This window comes from Hylobates moloch, unplaced genomic scaffold (genome assembly GCF_009828535.3).
Source record: "Hylobates moloch isolate HMO894 unplaced genomic scaffold, HMol_V3 SCAFFOLD_12, whole genome shotgun sequence".
Taxonomy (NCBI): Eukaryota; Metazoa; Chordata; class Mammalia; order Primates; family Hylobatidae; genus Hylobates; species Hylobates moloch.
In genome coordinates, this window is record NW_026652287.1 from 102075319 (window position 1) to 102093599 (window position 18281).

Genomic DNA, 18281 nt, shown 5'->3' on the forward strand with positions numbered 1-18281 from the left:
CCGTGACAGAGCTGTGTGGAAGCTGACAGGAGGCCCCTCTCAGGAGGTGACGCAGAAACTGGGACCAGGAAAATGAAGCAGGGCCCACGTGCGGAGACCCAGGGAAGGGGAATGCAGGCAGCAGGCACAGCACGGGTAAGGCCCAAAGGCGGGAGCAGGGAGACTCCACTCACGCTGGGCACCCAGGAGTGCCGCTGGCTTCTGTTGTTTGTTTGGTTTTGGTTTTTTCTTTTTTTTTTTTTTTTTGAGATGAAGTCTCACTCTGCCACCCAGGCTGGAGTGCAGTGGTGTGATCTTGGCCCATGGCCCACTGCAACCTCTACCGCCTGGGTTCAAGCGATTCCGCTACCTCAGCCTCCTGAGTACTGGGATTACAGGTGCCTGCCACCGTACCCGGCTAAGTTTTGCATTTTTAGTAGAGACGGGGTTTCACCATCTTGGTCAGGCTGGTCTTGAATTCTTGACCTCGTGATCCTCCTGCCTCCACCTCCCAAAGTGCTGGGATTACAGGTGTGAGCCACCACGCCCAGCCTGCTTTTTCTTTTCTGAGAGGGAATCTCACTCAGTGGCCCAGGCTGGAGTGCAGTGGCGCAATCTCAGCTCCCTGCAACCTCCGCCGCCAGGGCTCAGACGATCCTCCCACCTCAGCCTTCCACATAGCTGAAACCACAGGCGCCCGACACCAGGAGCAGCTACTTTTAAAATTTTTTGTAGAACTGGGGTTTGGCTATGTTGCCTAAGCTGGTCTGGAATTTCTGAGCTCAAGCAATCCGCCCACCTCGGCCTCCCAAAGTGCTGGGATTACAGGCATGGGCCACAGTGCCTGGCCTGTTGTTTTGTTTATCTGGGAACTGCCTCAACATTTTTTTTATTTTTTTTTTTTGGACACAGGGTCTCACCCCAAGTGCAGTGGTACAATCAAAGTTCACTGCAGGCCGGGTATGGTGGCTCACGTCTGTAATCCCAGCACTTTGGGAGGCCGAGGCGGGCAGATCACCTGAGGTCGACCAGCCTGACCAACATGGTGAAACCCTGTCTCTACCTAAAACACAAAAAATTAGCCGGGCATGGTGGTGTGCACGCCTGTAATCCCAGCTACTCGGGAGGCTGAGGCAGGAGAATCACTTGAACCCAGGAGGTGGAGGATGCAGTGAGCCAAGATCCCACCATTGTACCAGCCTGGGCGACAAGAGCAAAACTCTGTCTCAAAAAAAAAAAAAAAAAACCTCACTGCAGCCTCAACCTCCCAGGCTCAAGCAATCCTCCCACCTCCACCTCCCAAATAGTTGGGACTACAAGTGCACACCATCACGCCTGCCTAATTGTTTTTTTTTTTTTTTTTTTTTGGAGATGGAGTCTCACTCTGTCACCCAGGCTGGAGTGCAGTGGCGCCATCTTGGCTCACTGCAAGCTCCACCTCCCGGGTTCACACCATTCTCCTGCCTCAGCCTCCCGAGTAGCTGGGTTACAGGTGCCCGCCATCACACCCGGCTAATTTTTTTGTATTTTTTAGTAGAGACGGGGTTTCACCGTGTTAGCCAGGATGGTCTCGATCTCCTGACCTTGTGATCCGCCTGCCTCAGCCTCCCAAAGTGCTGGGATTACAGGCGTGAGCCACCACGCCCACAAGCCTGCCTAATTGTTTTGTATTTTTTGTAGAGATGAGGTCTTGCTATGTTGCCCAGGCTGATCTCAAACTCCCTGATAAACAAGGCTGTGGGTACCTGCTTCCTGGGGCTCTTTGCTTTGTGTTCTTTCTAGTCTGGAGCTGGAAAGAGCCACAGCTTCCAGCTCTGTCAGGGTGTCATCTCACAAACTGTGATTTCCCAAAACTTCTGTCTCCCAAAGTGCCAGGAAGACAGGCGTGAGCCACTGCACCTGGCCTGCCCAAATGTGGAAGAATACACACCACATAAAATGTACCATCTTCACTATTTTTAAATCCACTGATGTCTTTATTCCTGGCTGTTGATCTTAGGAAAACACCAAGAAGCTGGTACTTGATTTGCTAAAAAAAAGTCACAGACACAGCTTTACTTAATCCTCTAGAGAGGCCAGGCGTGGTGGCTCACACCTGTAATCCCAGCACTTTGGGAGGCCGAGGTGGGCGGATCATGAGGTCAGGAGATTGAGACCATCCTGGCTAACACGGTGAAACCCCGTCTCTACTAAAAAATATAAAAAATTAGCCGGGCGTGGTGGCGGGCGCCTGTAGTCCCCGCCACTCAGGAGGCTGAGGCAGGAAAATGGCATGAACCCGGGAGGCGGAGCTTGCAGTGAGCCGAGATGCGCCACTGCACTCCAGCCTGGGCGACAGAGCAAGACACTGTCTCAAAAAAAAAAAAAAAAAAAATCTTCTAGAGAATCCCAGAAAATAGAATTATTATTCCATTTCCCGGAAGAGGAACGTGTGGCTAAGAGAGGAGGCATCACCTGCCCAAGTGCGTCCAGCCTGGGTCCTCGCTGCCCACAAGGCCCTGCACTGTCTCAGGGACCTCAGTGCTCCGGACACCTGTCTCCACAAGCCAGAGACAAGATCAGAGGCGCCCTGGGTGGGACTGCCTGGGACAGTGTGCATGAAGGTGACAGTGCTGTACCTGGTACACAGCAGGTGCTTAATAAATGTTCATCCACCTCTGAGACTCTGAGGCATTGCCCTCTCACTGTTCTTTGTGATCTCACCATAGTGCCTCTCACCTGATCCACAACAGCGCCGGCTCTTTCTTGATCCCCAAGGGCACAGCAGGGGCTCAATATGAATGAATGAATGAATGAACGAACCTACACCTGCACCTGCCTCCCTATGGCTGTGAGTGGCACAAGGACAGCTCTGGTTCATCTCACACCTCCAGCACCTGGTCAGGTCTGAGATCACGTCTGCTAAATAAATGAGGTCCCACAACTCCCTCTTTCCTTGTTCATTTCCTGAGTACCCATTTACTGAGCGGAGCACATTGACTCTGAACAAGAAAGCTTTGGCCCCTTCAGTGCCAGACTAGAAAAGAAACAAAGCAGCTGGGCGCGGTGGCTCACGCCTGTAATCCCAGCACTTTGGGAGGCTGAGGCGGGCGGATCACAAGGTCAGGAGTTCGAGACCAGCCTGACCAACATAGTGAAACCCCATCTCTACTAAAAATATAAAAATTAGCCGGGCATGGTGGCGCACACCTGTAGTCTTGGGAGGCTGAGGCAGGAGAATCGCTTGAGCCCAGGAGGTGGAGGTTGCAGTGAGCCGAGATTGTGTCATTGCACTCTAGCCTGGGTGACAAAGCAAGACTCCGTCTCAAAAAAAAAGGTCTTGCTCTGTCGTCCAGGTTAGAGTGCAGTGGTGCAAACACGGCTCACTGCAGCCTTGAACTCCCGGGCTCAAGTGATCCTCCTGCCTCAGCCTCCTGAGTAGCTGGGACTATAGGCACATGCCAGGATGCCCGGCTAATTTTTTTTTTTTTTAATCTTTGGTACACACAAGGTCTCACTATGCTTCCTAGGCTGGTCTCTAACTCCTGAGCTCAAGCAGTCCTAAGAGAAGAGATTTTAAATGTGGTCACCACAAAAACAGGTAAGTATTTGAGGTGATACATATGTTAATTAGCTTGATTTAGCCATTCTACAGTGTATACAATGTACATCATGTTGTACATAATATATACAAGTGTACATGTCAACTAAACAATAAATATATAATTTTAATGTATTCTTGAGTCTATTTAAAGATGAACAACAATAGAAAAGCTAGAGGATGGTCCCAGTTTTACATAAAAATACATAAATACACACACACAAACCTATTAGAAACAAGACTAGAAAGAAATCCATAAAAGTGATTCTCCTGGGGTTGGTGCAGATCAAAGGTGTTTAGTTCTTTTTTATTGAGACAGAGTCTCACTCTGTCACCCAGGCTGGAGTGCAGTGGCACAATCTCAGCTCACTGCAACCTCCGCCTCCCGGGTTCAAGCAATTCTCCTGCCTCAGCACCCTGAGTAGCTGGGATTACAAGTGTGCACCACCACGCCTGGCTAATTTTTGTATTTTTAGTAGAGACAGGGTTTCACCATGTTGGCCAGGCTGGTCTTGAACTCCTGACCTCAAGTGATCCACCTGCCTCAGCCTCCCAAAGTGCTGGAATTACAGGCGTGAGCCACCGTGCCCAGCCAGTTCTGTCTTCTTTACACTGCAGTATTTTATAAATGTCCCATAACAAACACGTATTTCTTTAACCATGGTGGGGAAGGCACTTGATCAATAAATGCTTAATAAGGTCAGGTGCAGTGGCTCATGCCTGTAATCCCAGCACTGTGGGAGGCTGACCTGGGTGGATCACTTGAGCCCAGGAGTTTGAGACCAGCCTGAGCAACATGGTGAAACCCCAGCTCTAAAAACAAAATAAAACAAAAAAAACAATAATTAGCTGTGTGTGGTGGCATAAGCCTGTACTCCCAGCTACTTGGGAGGCTGAAGTGGGAGGATCACTTGAGCCCAGCAGGTTGACACTGCAGTGAGCCATGCCTGCATCACTGCACTCCAGCCTGAGTGACAGAGCAAGACTCTGACGCACAAATTATTCAGGCCGGGCGTGGTGGCTCACACCCGTAATCCCAGCACTTTGGGAAGCTGAGGCAGGCAGATCACGTGAGGTCAGGAGTTCCAGACCAGCCTGGCCAACGTGGTGAAACCCCGTCTCTACTAAAAATACAAAAATTAGCCGGGTGTGGTAGCAGGCACCTTGATCCCAGCTACTCAGGAGGCTGAGGTCCGCGCTTGAACCCAGGAGGCAGAGGTTACAGTGAGCCAAGATCGCGCCGTTGCACTCCAGCCTGGCCAACAGCGTGAGACTCCCTCTCAAAATAATAATAATAATAAATAAATAAACAAAGTCGTTGCTTGCAGGCTGTACAAAAAAAGGCAGCAACTGGATTTGGCCCCTAACCCATAGTTTGCCAAAACTCTGCTCTAAAGTTTGCTTGCTTCGTTCACTTCTCAGAGCCTGGCCCTGGGAGCCGCCTATCCCAGTCCTCACCCCACATGGCCAGCGTTCTCCTACCTTCAATGATCTTCGCTGCAAACTCTCGGATGGACTTGAGGGAAGCCAAGTCCAGGTGCCGGGCGTTGACGTGGTGATTGAGGGTCTCCCCACGGATGTACTTCGCCGCCGCCTCACACTTCCCCATGTCTCGGCAGGCCAGGATGATGTTGCCTCCTGAAAACCCAGGATGGAAAAAGATTTAAATTAATAATCCACTCCTGGGTACTGACCTCAGAGAAATGAAAACATACATCTACACAAAAACATGTTCACTGCGGCATTCTTCACAAGAGCCAAAAGGTAGAAGCAACCAAATGTCCATCTGTGGATGAAGGGACAACAAAATGTGGTCCATCCACAGAGATGGAATATTAGACGGCCGTGAAAAGGAGTGAAGCACTGGCTCATGCTACAGCAAGGATGACCGTCAGAAACACTGTGCTCAGGGAAAGAAAGCAGACACAAAAGACCAGACAGCGTACAATCCCACTTACATGAATTCTATGTATATGATTTCACACCTATGAAATGCCCAGAACAGGCAAATCCATAGAGAAAGAAAATAGATTACTGGTTTTCTAGGGCTGGGGGTGGGGAGAGGGAATTACAGCTTGAGAGTTAAAGTGAGCAAGGTTTCTTTCTAGGGTAACAGATGTTCTAAGATTGATTTTAAAGATGGTTACATCACTCTGTGACTATACTAAACATCACTGAATTGGTCAGGCACGGTGGCTCACACCTGTAATTCCAGCACTTTGGGAGGCCAAGGCAAGAGGATTTTTTTTTTTTTTAGATGGAGTCTCACTCTGTCACCCAGGCTGGAGTGCAGTGGTGCAATCTTGGCTCACTGCAACCTCCACCTCTCCTGGGTTCAAGCAATTCTCCTGCCTCAGCCTCCCGAGTAGCTGGGATTACAGGCGCCCGCCACCACATTTTTTTTGTATTTTTAGTAGAGACAGGGGTTTCACCATGTTAGCCAAGCTAGTCTTGAACTTTTGACCTCAGGTGATCCACTCCACAGCCTCCCAAAGTACTGGGATTACAAATAAGCCACAATGCCCAGCCTCCAATTTTTTTTTGTTGTGGTAAAATACAAATCACTTAAAATTTATCATCTTAACCCCCTTTTCTTTTTGTTTATTCTCTTTTTTTTTTTGAGTCAGTCTCACTCTGCTGCTGCAGCTGGAGTGCTGGCACCATCATAGCTCACTCAGCCTTGAAGTCCTAGGCTGGGACTATAGGCACCACCTGTGCCAGCATGCCTGGCTAATTCTGGTAGAGATGGGGGTGTTGCTATGGTGTCCAGGCTGGTCTGGAACCCCTGGCCTCAAGTGATCCTCCTGCCTCAGCCTCTAAAAGTGCTGGAATTATAGATGTGAGCCACCGAGACCTGGCCTCTTAGCCATTTTTAAGTGTCCAGTTCATTGGTATTAAAAACATTTATGGCTGGGCTGGGCACGGTGGCTCACACCTGTAATCCCAGCACTTTGGGAGACCAAGGCAGGTGGATCACCTGAGGTCAGGAGTTCAAGACCAGTCTGGTCAATACAGTACAAACTTAGCTGGGTGTGGTGCTGCATGCCTGTAATCCCAGCTACTCGGGTGGCTGAGGCAGAAGAATCGCTTGAACCCAGGAGGCGGAGGTTGCAGTGAGCCAAGATCACGCCACTGCACTCCAGCCTGGGCAACAAGAGCAAAACTCCATCTCAAATAATAATAATAATAATTCCTAATGTTGTGCAATCATTACAACCATCCATCTCTCAAACTGTTTCATCTTCCCAAACTAAACTTCTGTTTCCATTAAACAATAACTCCCCATTCTCCCCTCCCCTCCCGACCCCTGGCAAGCACCATTCAAACTTCTCTCTCTATGAATTTCACTCTAGGTAGCTCCTGTAAGTGGAATCATACAGTATTTGCTCTTCTGTCGACCGGCTTATTTCATTCACTTCGTGGAACGTCCTCAAGGTTCATCTGTTTCAATGCCCTTTGTTTTGTTTTGTTTTGTTTTGCTTTGTTTTGTTTTTGAGTCTCGCTCTGTTACCCAGCCTTGAGTGCAGTGGTGCCATCTCAGCTCACTGCAACCTCTGCCTCTCAGGTTCAAGCGATTCTCCTGCTTCAGCCTCCCAAGTAGCTGGGACTACAAGTGCCCGCCACAACTCCTGGCTAATTTTTGTATTTTTAGTAGAGACGGGGTTTCACCATTTTGGTTAGGCTGGTCTCGAACTCCTGACCTCTTGACCCGCCAGCCTCGGCCTCCCAAAGTGCTGAGATTACAGGCATGCGCCGCCGCGCCCAGCCAGAATGCCCTTCCTTTTGAAGGCTGAATCATATGCCCCTGTCTATAGAGGCCACATTCTGTTTCCCTGTTCATCTGTGGATGAGTGCCTGGGTTCCTTCCACTTCTGGACAGTGAATAATGCTGCAAGGAGCATGGATGTGCAGATATCTCTCTGAGAGCCACAGCAGGGGAGATCTTACCTCTCCTGGCCAGTTCCAAGGCGGTCTGCTTCCCAATGCCTGTGTTGGCGCCCGTCACGATGACCGTCTTCCCAGAGATGGTGGCCTTGCTGGGGCAAGCCCCACCGGTGACATAGTCCCTGAGGGTGAGAGGCGGCACGGTCAGTCCTGTCTGCCCACTCACCCCACGTACCCCTGACTGACTGATCTCAGGCAAACCTGTCTGAGCTCGCCCACGTACCCCAACTGAAACACAGACAACATCACATCACACCACGGGATCTCTGTCACGTTCTCCACAAATGGCTCCACCCATGTATGGTGTGTGGAACGCCTTCACCAAGTGACACTCGTTATTTTCTAAATGCTCACTGCATGAGATTCCCGGCCAGGCGAGGTGGCTCGCGCCTGTAATCCCAGCACTTTGGGAGGCCGAAGTTTCGGGGGGCGGGGGCAGATCACTTGAGGTCAGGAGTTCAAGTCCAGCCTGGGAAACATGGTGAGACCCCGTCTCTACTAAAAATACAAAAATTAGCCAGGCGTGTAGGGAAAAGAGAGATTAGACTGTTACTGTGTCTATATAGAAAGGAAAGACATAAGAGACTCCATTTTGAAAAAGGCCTGTACTTTAAACAATTGCTTCGCTGAGATGTTAATTTGTAGCTTTGCCCCAGCCACTTTGGCCCAACGTGGAGCTCACAAAAACACGTGTTGTATGGAATCAAGGTTTAAGGGATCTAGGGCTGTGCAGGACGTGCCTTGTTAACAAAATGTTTACAAGCAGTATACTTGGTAAAAGTCATCGCCATTCTCTAGTCTCAATAAACCAGGGGCACAATGCACTGTAGAAAGCCGCAGGGACCTCCGACCTTAAAAGCGGGGTATTGTCCAAGGTTTCTCCCCATGAGATAGTCTGAAATATGGCCTCGTGGGATGAGAAAGACCTGACCATCCCCCAGCCCGACACCCGTAAAGGGTCTGTGCTGAGGTGGATTAGTAAAAGAGGAAAGCCTCTTGCAGTTGAGATAGAGGAAGGCCACTGTCTCCTGCCTGCCCCTGGGAACTGAATGTCTCGGTATAAAACCCGATTGTACATTTGTTCATCCTGAGATAGGAGAAAAACCGCCCTATGGTGGGAGGCGAGACATGTTTGCAGCAATGCTGCCTTGTTATTCTTCACTCCACCGAGATGTTTGGGTGGAGAGAAACAGAAATCTGGCCTACGTGCACATCCAGGCATAGTACCTTCCCTTGAACTTAATTATGTCATAGATTCTTTTGCTCACATGTTTTTTGCTGACCTTCTCCTTATTATCACCCTGCTCTCCTACTACATTCCTTTTTGCTGAAATAATGAAAATAATAACCAATAAAAACTGAGGGAACTCATCGAGGCCGGTGAGGGTGCAGGTCCTCCCTATGCTGAGTGCCGGTCCCCTGGGCCCACTGTTGTTTCTCTATACTTTGTCTCTGTGTCTGATTTCTTTTCTCAGTCTCTCGTCCCACCCGACTAGAAATACCCACAGCTGTAGAGGGGCAGGCCACCCCTTCACAGGCGTGGTGGTGCACACCTGTAATCTCAGGTACTGGGGGGCTGAGGCACGAGAATTGCTTGAACCTGGAAGGCGGAGGTTGCAGTGAGTCGAAATGGTGCCAGCCTGGGCAACAGAGCGAGACTGTCTCAAAAAAATTTAAATTTAAAATGCCCACTGCATGAGATTCCCATGGCTGCCGTATGCATTACCACAAACTTAGTGGCTTAAAACCATGTAAGTGCATCTTCCTCCAGTTCGGCAGGTCAAGAGTCCAAAATACGTCTCACTGGAATAAATCAAGGTATTGGCAGAGTCAGGTTCCGTCTGGAGGCCCTAGGGGAGAACCCACTTCCAGCTCCTACAGACCACCACATTCCTCCACTCTTGGCCCCGCCTCCATCTTCAAACTGCATCCTCACTGGAACCTCTCCTTTATTTATTTATTTATTACTTATTTATTTATTTTTTTGAGACAGAGTCTCGCTCTGTCGCCCAGGCTGGAGTGCAGTGGCACGATCTCGACTCACTGTAACCTTCGCCTCACAGGTTCAAGCAATTCTCCTGCCTCAGCCTCCTGAGTGGCTGGGATTACAAGCACATGCCACCACACCTGGCTAATTTCTTTTGTATTTTTAGTAGAAACGGAGTTTTACCACGTTGGTCAGGCTGGTCTCAAACTCCTGACCTTGTGATCCGCCTCCTTGGCCTCCCAAAGTGCTGCGATTACAGGCGTGAGCCACCACACCCGACAACCTCTCCTTCTATCTTCCATCTCCCCTCTGACTGAGCCTCCTGCTCCCTCTTATAAGGACCCTATAAGACTACAAGGCAGGCCCGGCAGTGCCTCACACCTGTAATCCCAGCACTCTGGGAGGCCAAGGCCGGAGATCACTTGAGGTCAGGAGTTCGAGACCAGCCATGGCCAACGTGCTGACACCCCATCTCTACTAAAAATACAAAAATTAGCAGGGCTTGGTGGTGCACGCCTGTAGACTCATTTACTCAGGAGGCTGGGGTGGGAGGACCACCTGAGCCCAGGGAGGTTGAGGCTGCAGTGAGCTGTGACAGCATGACTGCACTCCAGCCTGGGTGACAGAGAGACCCTGTCTCCAAAAAAAAAAAGACTCCATGATAATCATAAGATCTTTCACTTGGCCGGGCGCGGTGGCTCATGCCTGTAACCCCAGCACTTTGGGAGGCCAAGGTGGGCAGATCACCTTTGGTCGGGAGCTCAAGACCAGCCTGACCAACATGGAGAAACCTCGCCTCTACTAAAAATACAAAATTAGCCAGGCGTGGTGGCACATGCCTGTAATCCCAGCTACTCAGGAGGCTGAGGCTGGACAATCGCTTGAACCCGGGAGGTGGAGGTTGCAGTGAGCCAAGGTCGTGCCATTGCACTCCAGCCTGGGCAACGACAGCGAAACTCTGTCTCAAAAAAAAAAAAAGATCCTTCACTTAACGCATCAGCAAGAACCTCTCACACGTGAGGTAACGTAGTCACACGTTCTGAGGATTAGGACGTGGACCCCTCTGCGGAGCCATGACTCTGCCCACCACACCCATGTCCCACAGAGGCTAACGCTGGAAACAAGACAGTGTCCAGCAACAGGAGACTGAGCAGGTAAACAGCATTGCACCTACAGGAGAGAAGGGCACCATGCAATACAGCGGTCACCAGCCACTGAGGCTAATTTTTAAGAAAGTAAACTAAGTAGACTGGGCGAAGTGGCTCACGTCTGTAATCCCAGCACTCTGGGAGGCCGAGGCGGGCGGATCACCTGAGGGCAGGTGTTTGAGACCAGCCTGGCCAACATGGCAAAACCCTGTCTCTACTAAAAATACAAAAATTAGCCGGGCGTAGTGGCGCGCCTGTGGTCTCAGCTCCTGAGGACGCTAAGGTGAGAGGATCACCTGAGCCCAGGAGGTCAAGGCTGCAGTGAGCCAAGATCGCGCCACTGCACTCCAGCCTGGGTGACAGGGCCAGATTCTGCCTTTAAAAATAAACGAACAAATAAATAACACAAAACAACAAAATAAAGAGTTTAAAAGTCTGGAAGGAAAGCAACGTTTACAAGGGCCCAGGCTCGCCCTTCCCTCCGAGTGACCTTGGGCCGGTGACCTGGCCGGCCAGAGCGCAGGTTTGCCCCACTCCGGGCGGGCACTGCGGGTCGGGAGCTACGGGGCCTGGACCCGGGTGCGAGGGGCGGGGGTCTCCGCCGCCTTCCCGGCCCCTGCGCGGGGGACCCGCCTTGACCGCGCACGCGGGGCTAGAATGTACTCACTTGAGCAGCACGGCGGCGCCTGCTACCGTGCCCAGCGCCGACAGCGGCAGCAGGTAGCGGCTCATGCCCGGCCGGGGACAGGGGTCAGGGGTCGGCGCGGAGCTTGCTGCCCACCAGCCGCCTCGGCAGCTCCGAGTAAGAGCGCGCGACGCAGCCACGCACGAGCGGAAGCGCAGGCGCGGCTGCGCCCGCGGGTTCCGGAACTGGGCTGCGAGGGGCGGGGCGCGGGCGGAGGGGGCGGGGATCCCAGGGGCGGGACCTATGAGCATCGGTCCTGAATGCTGTCACAACTGGGAGTGGTAGTTTCAGGAGCCCGTGGGCGTGGCTGCGTCCGGGGGCGGGGCCTATGGTTTGTTCGAATGACGTCACACTTGCCGCACCGTATAAGGCGCGACGCAGTTCTGGAGTGAAATAGGTTCGAATCCCACCACTGTCAATTCCAGACTGTGACCCTTTGTGTGTCTTTCAACTATATCAGCCTATTCTCTCATCTGGAAATGTGTGTTTACCTTCTTCATAGACTTTTGGGGATAATTTGAGAATTTCCATGCCCAGAAACAAGGATCTAGTAGCTTGTGGGTACCCAAGCTCCTGAGGCCTGCGCAGGAGAAGGCGGCTGGGGGCCTGGACTCCTGGGTCTGAGGGAGGAGGGGCTGGGGGCCTGGACTCCTGAGTCCAAGGGAGGAGGGGCCGGGAGTATGGACTTCTGGGTCCGAGGGATGAGGGGTGGGTGCCTGGACTCCTGAGTCTGAGGGAGGAGGGGCTGGGGGCCTGACTCATTCCCAAATTATCAGAATCTCATCCCCATGTCTGGGCCTGCACAGAGATACCTACCCTGAACTCTGCCTGAACTACCTTTCTTAGAGTGAGTATTGCACACACTCCTGCACTTACCTGTCCATGTTTGTCACCCCCACCAAACCGGGATGCACCTCTGGGCACCTGCTTCCCCTTGCACTGCTCACAGCGAGCATATTTGATCACCACCTCCTACCTTTGACAGTGCCTGAGGTGCCAGGAGCAGACACCGCTGGAAACAGGGAAGAATTCAACCCAAGTCACTCTGACTAGGAGTAAGTTTTCTTCCCCATCAGATGAACTGTCATCTTCTTATATGAGCCCTGCCATAATGGAGATTACACAGGCAGGAAGAGCTATTTTAAGACCTTAGTCCATGACCGGGCACGGTGGCTCACGCCTGTAATCCCAGCACTTTGGGAGGCCAAGACAGATGGATCACGAGGTCAGGAGATCGAGACCAGCCTGGCCAACATGGTGAAACCCCGTCTCTACTAAAAATACAAACATTAGCTGGATGTGGTGGCGCTCACCTGTAGTCCCAGCTACTCAGGAGGCTGAAGCAGGAGAATCACTTGAACTCGGGAGGTGGAGGTTGCAGTGAGCCGAGATTGCCCTACCGCATTCTGGCCTGGCGACAGAGTGAAATTCTGTCAAAAAACAAACAAACAAACCTTAGTCCTGTAGACCTTAAGCTCTCACCAACTCAAACGTATTAAACCAGTTACACAATGCCAAATGCTGTATAAGAGGCACTTGGAGGAGTCAAATTCATAAAGACAGAAAATAGAGTGGTGGCTGCAAGGGGCTGGAGGAGATGAGATTGGGAAGTCACAGGATTTGTTTTTTTGTTTTGTTTTGTTTTTTTGAGAGACAGAGTCTCACTGTGTCACCCAGGCTGGAGACTGGTGGGCCATCTCAGCTCACTGCAACCTCTGCCTCCTGGGTTCAAGCAATTCTCCTGCCTCAGCCTCCCGAGTAGCTGGGGCTACAGGCACGTGCCACCACACCCGGCTAATTTTTGTATTTTTAGTAGAGATGGGGTTTCACCATGTTGGCCAGGTTGGTCTCAAACTCTGGACCTCAGGTGATCTACCTGCCTCAGCCTCCCAAAGTGCTGGGATTACAGGTGTGAGCCACCGCTCCACACCAGAAGCTGTTGTTGTTGTTGTTGTTGTTTTTGAGATGGAGTCTTACTCTGTCACCCAGGCTGGAGTGCAGTGGCGTGATCTTGCCTCACCGCAACCTCTGCCTCCCGGATTCAAGCCTTTCTCCTTCCTCAGCCTCCCGAGTTGCTGGGATTACAGGTGCCCGCCACCAAGCCCAGGTAATTTTTGTATTTTTAGTAGAGACGAGGTTTCACCATGTTGGCCAGGCTGGTCTCGAGCTCCTGTCCTCAGGTGATCCACCTGCCTCGGCCTCCCAAAGTGCTGGGATTACAGGCATGAGCCACTGCACCTGGCTGGGAAGCTGTTTTTTAATAGATAGAGTTTGTTTTGCAAAATAAAAAAAAGACCTGAAGGTGGACAGTGGTGATGGTTGCACAACAATGTGAATATACTTAACACTACTGAATTGTACACTTAAAATGGTTAAGATGGTAAATTTTACTTTATGCATATTTTACCACAACGAAAAATAAAGAAAAATTTTAGGCTGGGCATGGTGGCTCATGCCTGTAATCCCAGCACTTTGGGAGGCCAAAGCGGAGAATAGTATGAGCCCAGGAGTTTGACAGCGGCCTGGACAACACGGCAAAACCTTCTCTCTACAAAAAATACAAAAATTAGCAGGTTTGGTGGCACACATCTGCAGCCTCAGCTACTTGGGAGGCTGAGATGGGAGGTTTGCTTGAGCCAAGGAGGTCAAGGCTATGATGAGCCGTGATCATGCCACTGCACCCCAGCCTGGGTGACAGAGCAAGACCCCGTCTCAAAAATAATAATAATAAGTGTTTAAATTTAATAACATGGACAATTGGTTCAGATGTTCATTTTCTCAACCTTGAAAAAAAAAAAACACTGTTTTTCTCTATGTCTTTTTCTCCTTTTCTGTAAACTGAAATCCTAATATCATTGACCTCCATGACAGGGATTAGCAAACTTTTTCTACAAACAGCCAGATAGTAAATAATTTCAGCCTTGTGACCCACACAGTGGCTGCTGCACCTACTCTGCCATAGGAGCTGGGAAGCAGCCATAGATGGTATGAAAACAAGTGAGCATAGCTGTGTTCCCATAAAACTTTATTTACAAAAATAAGCAGTGGGCCACAGTTTGCCAGCTCCATTTGAGAGTCTCTCTCCGATGCCCAGGCTGGAGCGCAGTGGCGCAATCTCAGCTCACTGCAACCTCTGCCTCCTGGGTTCAAGCGATTCTCCTCCCTCAGCCTCATGAGTAGCTGGGATTACAGGCGCTCGCCACCACACCTGGCTAATTTTTGTATTTTTAGTAGAGACGGGGTTTCGCCATGTTGGCCAGGCCGGTTTCGAACTCCAGACCTCAGGTGATCCACCTGCCTCAGCCTCCCAAAGTGCTGGGATTACAAAGTGTGAGCCACCGCGCCCAGCTACCTGTCATTGAATTTGGAAGGATGGCATGAAGTCATTCATAACAAGGACTTAATCCATAGTAAGTGCCAGAACATTGCTGGCTGTTAATATGGTTATTATAAACAGAACAATGCATGCAAATTCCTCCTCTGAGGACCTCCTACCTGATTCCCAGACACACCCAAGGGAGTTAGGACATCTATTGGGACTCCAGGTGGGCTGTCCACCCCTTTACCATTTTCCTGGTTGTTATCAAGGTCCTTATCAGCATTGGGTGCTGTCCCAGGTGCTGAGAGGATTCTCCCACAATGCCCTTTGCTTTCCCTATCAGAGGCTTTATGGCACCCAATTCTCATTCACATTCTCTCTCTCTCCTTTCTCGTTCTTCTCTCTCTCTCCTCTCTCTCCCTCTGTCTTTCTCTCCTTCTTTTTCTCTTCCTCTCTCCCTCTGTCTTCTCTCCCTCTCTGCCTCCCTCTCTTCCTGTCTTCTCTTTTCTCCCTCTCATCTCTTTCCCTTCCTTTCTCTTTCTCTCTTCCTCTCTCCCTCTCCCTCCTTCTGTCTTCCTCTCTCCCTCTCTCTTCCTCTCTCTTTTCTTCCTCTCTCTTCTTGTCTCTTTCTCTCCTCTCTCCCTCTCTCTCCTCTCTCTTCCTCTCCCTCCCTCATCCTCTCTCTGTTCTTCCTCTCTCTCTTCTTGTCTCTCTCTCTCTCTCCTCTCTCTCTTCTTCTCTCTCTCCCTCTCCCCCCAACTCTCTCTCCCTACACACATCTTCAGAGGCCTCAGCAGTGTAAGGTAAGTTTAGCTAACCTGTGTAGAGATAAGCAAAGGGGGGCAAGGAGCTCCAGTTGTCCCAGACTCCAGCCGTTTGAGTCTTTCCAGCCCAAGCACCTCCCCAGCTTCTTGACAGCCCCAGCCATCACCAAAGGGCACACAGATAAGCTGCCTCCACCAAGGCCTGTGCAGATGGTAGGGTTTTGAGTAAAATAGACAGGATCCTTGTCTGAAGCCACTGAGTTTTAGAATAATTTGTTATATGGCCATAGTAACTGGAATGATTGCTCTAGGTTTATTTTATTCATCTTTGCTGCATGCAACACATGCGTGGCTCAGTAACTAGAAGGAAAGAAGAGAAGAAGGGAAGGAGGGGCAGAGGGTGGACAGGAGAGGGTGGTAGGAAGGAAAGAAGACAGGAAAAGAGGGTGTTGGTGGCCTTGCCTGCAAGCTGAGCAGACACCATGCAAACAGGTGACCTCCCAGTTAAGACGGAGGGGACTCAGGGTTCAGGAGGGGCAGAAGGTCCCTGTGTTGGAGAGCTGGGCAAGCTTTCTGCAGGAAATGATGGGGATCACGGCCGTGTGAGCCGGAAAGATTTCCTTCCGCCAGGAAGGAGACTCCAGGCTGTGGGAACAGCTTAAGCAGAAGGCATGGGATGGGAATGCATGAGAGAGATTGTGGGAGGAGGGAGGGGCTGCCCGGGCTGGCATGCAGGGTATGGGAGGGGGTGAAGGGATGAGGCGGGAGCCATCAGTAAAAGGACCCAGAGCGCGACTCCAATGCCATAGTAGGAAGCTTGGCGTTGACTCAGAGGGTGCTGGGTACCGCTGAAGAGTGTTGAGTCACGGAGGGTCACGGGCAGAAGCATGTTTTAGAATTTCTTCTTTTCTGGCTGAGATGTAGAGTATGGACTGGAGAGAAGCACGGGGGACATAGGAAAGGTAGTTCTAGAAAGAGGGACTGTCCCACTAGGGAAAGTCAACCAACTGTTCCCCAGTATCCATTCCTCCCTTCCGGCTCATGGCACTAGAGCCACTGATTGATTAGCTGGGTGCTATCAATCTCTCATCTCTCCCTCTTTCTCTCCCCCTCCTGTGTGTCTTTTCTCTCTCTCTCTCATCTCTCTCTCTCCCTCTTTCTGTCCCCCTCCTCTGTGTCTCCTCTCTCTCTCATCTCTCTCTCCCTCTCTCTCCCCCTCCTGTGTCTCCTTCTCTTTCTCCCCCATCTCTCTCTTTCTGTCCCCCTTCCTCTCTTTCTCCTCTCACTCTTCCTGTTTCTCTCTCTTCCTCTTTCTTCCTCTCTTCCTCCCTCTCTCTCTGTTCCTCTTTTCCTTTGTCTCTCCCTCTCCCCCCAACTCTCTCTCCCTATACACATCCTGAGAGACCTCAGCAGTGGAAGTTTAGCTACTCCACAGCCCGGCGCGGTGGCTCACGCCTTTAATCCCAGCACTTTGAGAGGCCAAGGCAGGCAGATCACTGGAGATCAGGGGTTTGAAACCAGCCTGGCCAACATGGTGAAACCCTGTCTCTACTACAAGTACCAAAAAATTAGCCGGGCGTGGTGGCACACGCCTGTAGTCCCAGCTACTCGGAAGGCTGAGGCAGGAGAATCGCTTGAGCCTGGGGGGTGGAGGTTGCAGTGAGCCGAGACCACACCTCTGCACTCCAGCCCGGGTGACAGAGCGAGATTCTGTCTCAAAAGAAGAAAGAGGAGGCCGGCGCGGTGGTCCAGGCCTGGAATCCCAGAACTTTGAGAGGCCGAGGCGGGTGGATCACGAGGTCAGGAGATCGAGACCATCCTGGCTAACATGGTGAAACCCCGTCTCTACTAAAAATACAAAAAATTAGCTGGGCGTGGTGGCAGGTGCCTGTAGTCCCAGCTACTGGGGAGGCTGAGGCAGGAGAATGGCGTGAACCCAGGAGGCAGAGCTTGCAGTGAGCCAAGATCGTGCCACTGCACTCCAGCCTGGGCTGACAGAGTGAGGCTCCGTCAAGAAAGAAAAGAAAAGAAAAAAAGAAAAGAAAAGAAAAAGGGAGGGAAGGGAAAGGAAGGGGAGGGAGGGGGGGGGGGAGGGAGGGAAGGGAGGGGGGGAGGGGGGGAGGGGGGGTGGGAGTGAAGTCACCGGCTCCAACCCAGGATCCAAACTCAAGTCTGTCTGGGGTCCTATCCCCGTCACCACCACCCCCGCCCCGACCCATCCCTCAGAGACCTGGGAAGGAGCCAGGCTCCTCCGGTTTCAGGAAAGGGCTGCACAAACCGCCCCGCCACGATCCCTCCCAGAGAACAAACAGCTCCCGGCCGCCGGCAGTCTCCCTCCTCCTCCTGCCAGGCCGGTTCCCAGACCCACCCTCCCTGCGCCATAAGCACCTCTCCCCGCACCCTCACCAGGGCTGGCTGTTCTCAGAGGAACGCCCAGGAAAAACCTACCCGAACCCCTTTCAGCTGGGAAGGGGACCCACCTGGGCTTCCTCACTGCCGATGAGACCTCCCTCATCGCACACTTGGAGCTGCCTGTGTTTTCCTTCCTTCCTTAAGCGGGCTGGGAACTCTAGACACTCAGGCTTGGGCCAGCCCATTACAGTAAGCATTCGGCCACCTCTCAGCTGCTACGGTCACTGCTGCTGTCACCATCAACGTGACTGTCTCACACCTCACTTCCGCCGGCCAGCCACACCCCTGCAGATTTAACCCGCCAGCCTCCCTAAGGTTTCCTCTGCCTGAAATCCTCTCCGCGTTCCTGGCTCATTCTCGAAATTGAGGTCAAAGCTCAGACGCCGCCTCCTTCCCTGACCACCCTACCTGAAGCAGCCGCAACTGCCTGCTCCTAGTCACTCCGTTCCTTCACCTGTTTCG

The 18281-nt window shown here is 51.6% G+C and overlaps 1 protein-coding gene across 6 annotated transcripts in view; it reads right to left on the minus strand.

The window, feature by feature from the left end:
• RDH13 (retinol dehydrogenase 13) overlaps nucleotides 1-18055 on the minus strand; it is a 30638-nt gene extending 12583 nt beyond the window's left edge. For 3 of the 6 annotated variants that reach the window (XM_058425138.1, XM_058425135.1, XM_032171125.2), the window contains exons 1-3: nucleotides 11307-11467; nucleotides 7508-7626; nucleotides 5042-5197 (exon numbers count right to left, since the gene is read on the minus strand). In XM_058425138.1, the coding sequence (XP_058281121.1) occupies nucleotides 5042-5197; nucleotides 7508-7626; nucleotides 11307-11371 (340 nt within the window). In that variant the 5' untranslated portion in view covers nucleotides 11372-11467. Of the gene's footprint in view, nucleotides 1-5041; nucleotides 5198-7507; nucleotides 7627-7858; nucleotides 8135-11129; nucleotides 11154-11306; nucleotides 11468-17887 lie in introns of those variants that run through there. The other 3 variants (XM_058425136.1, XM_058425139.1, XM_058425137.1) reach the window with 3 other exon arrangements.
• Nucleotides 18056-18281: the final 226 nt, after the last annotated feature.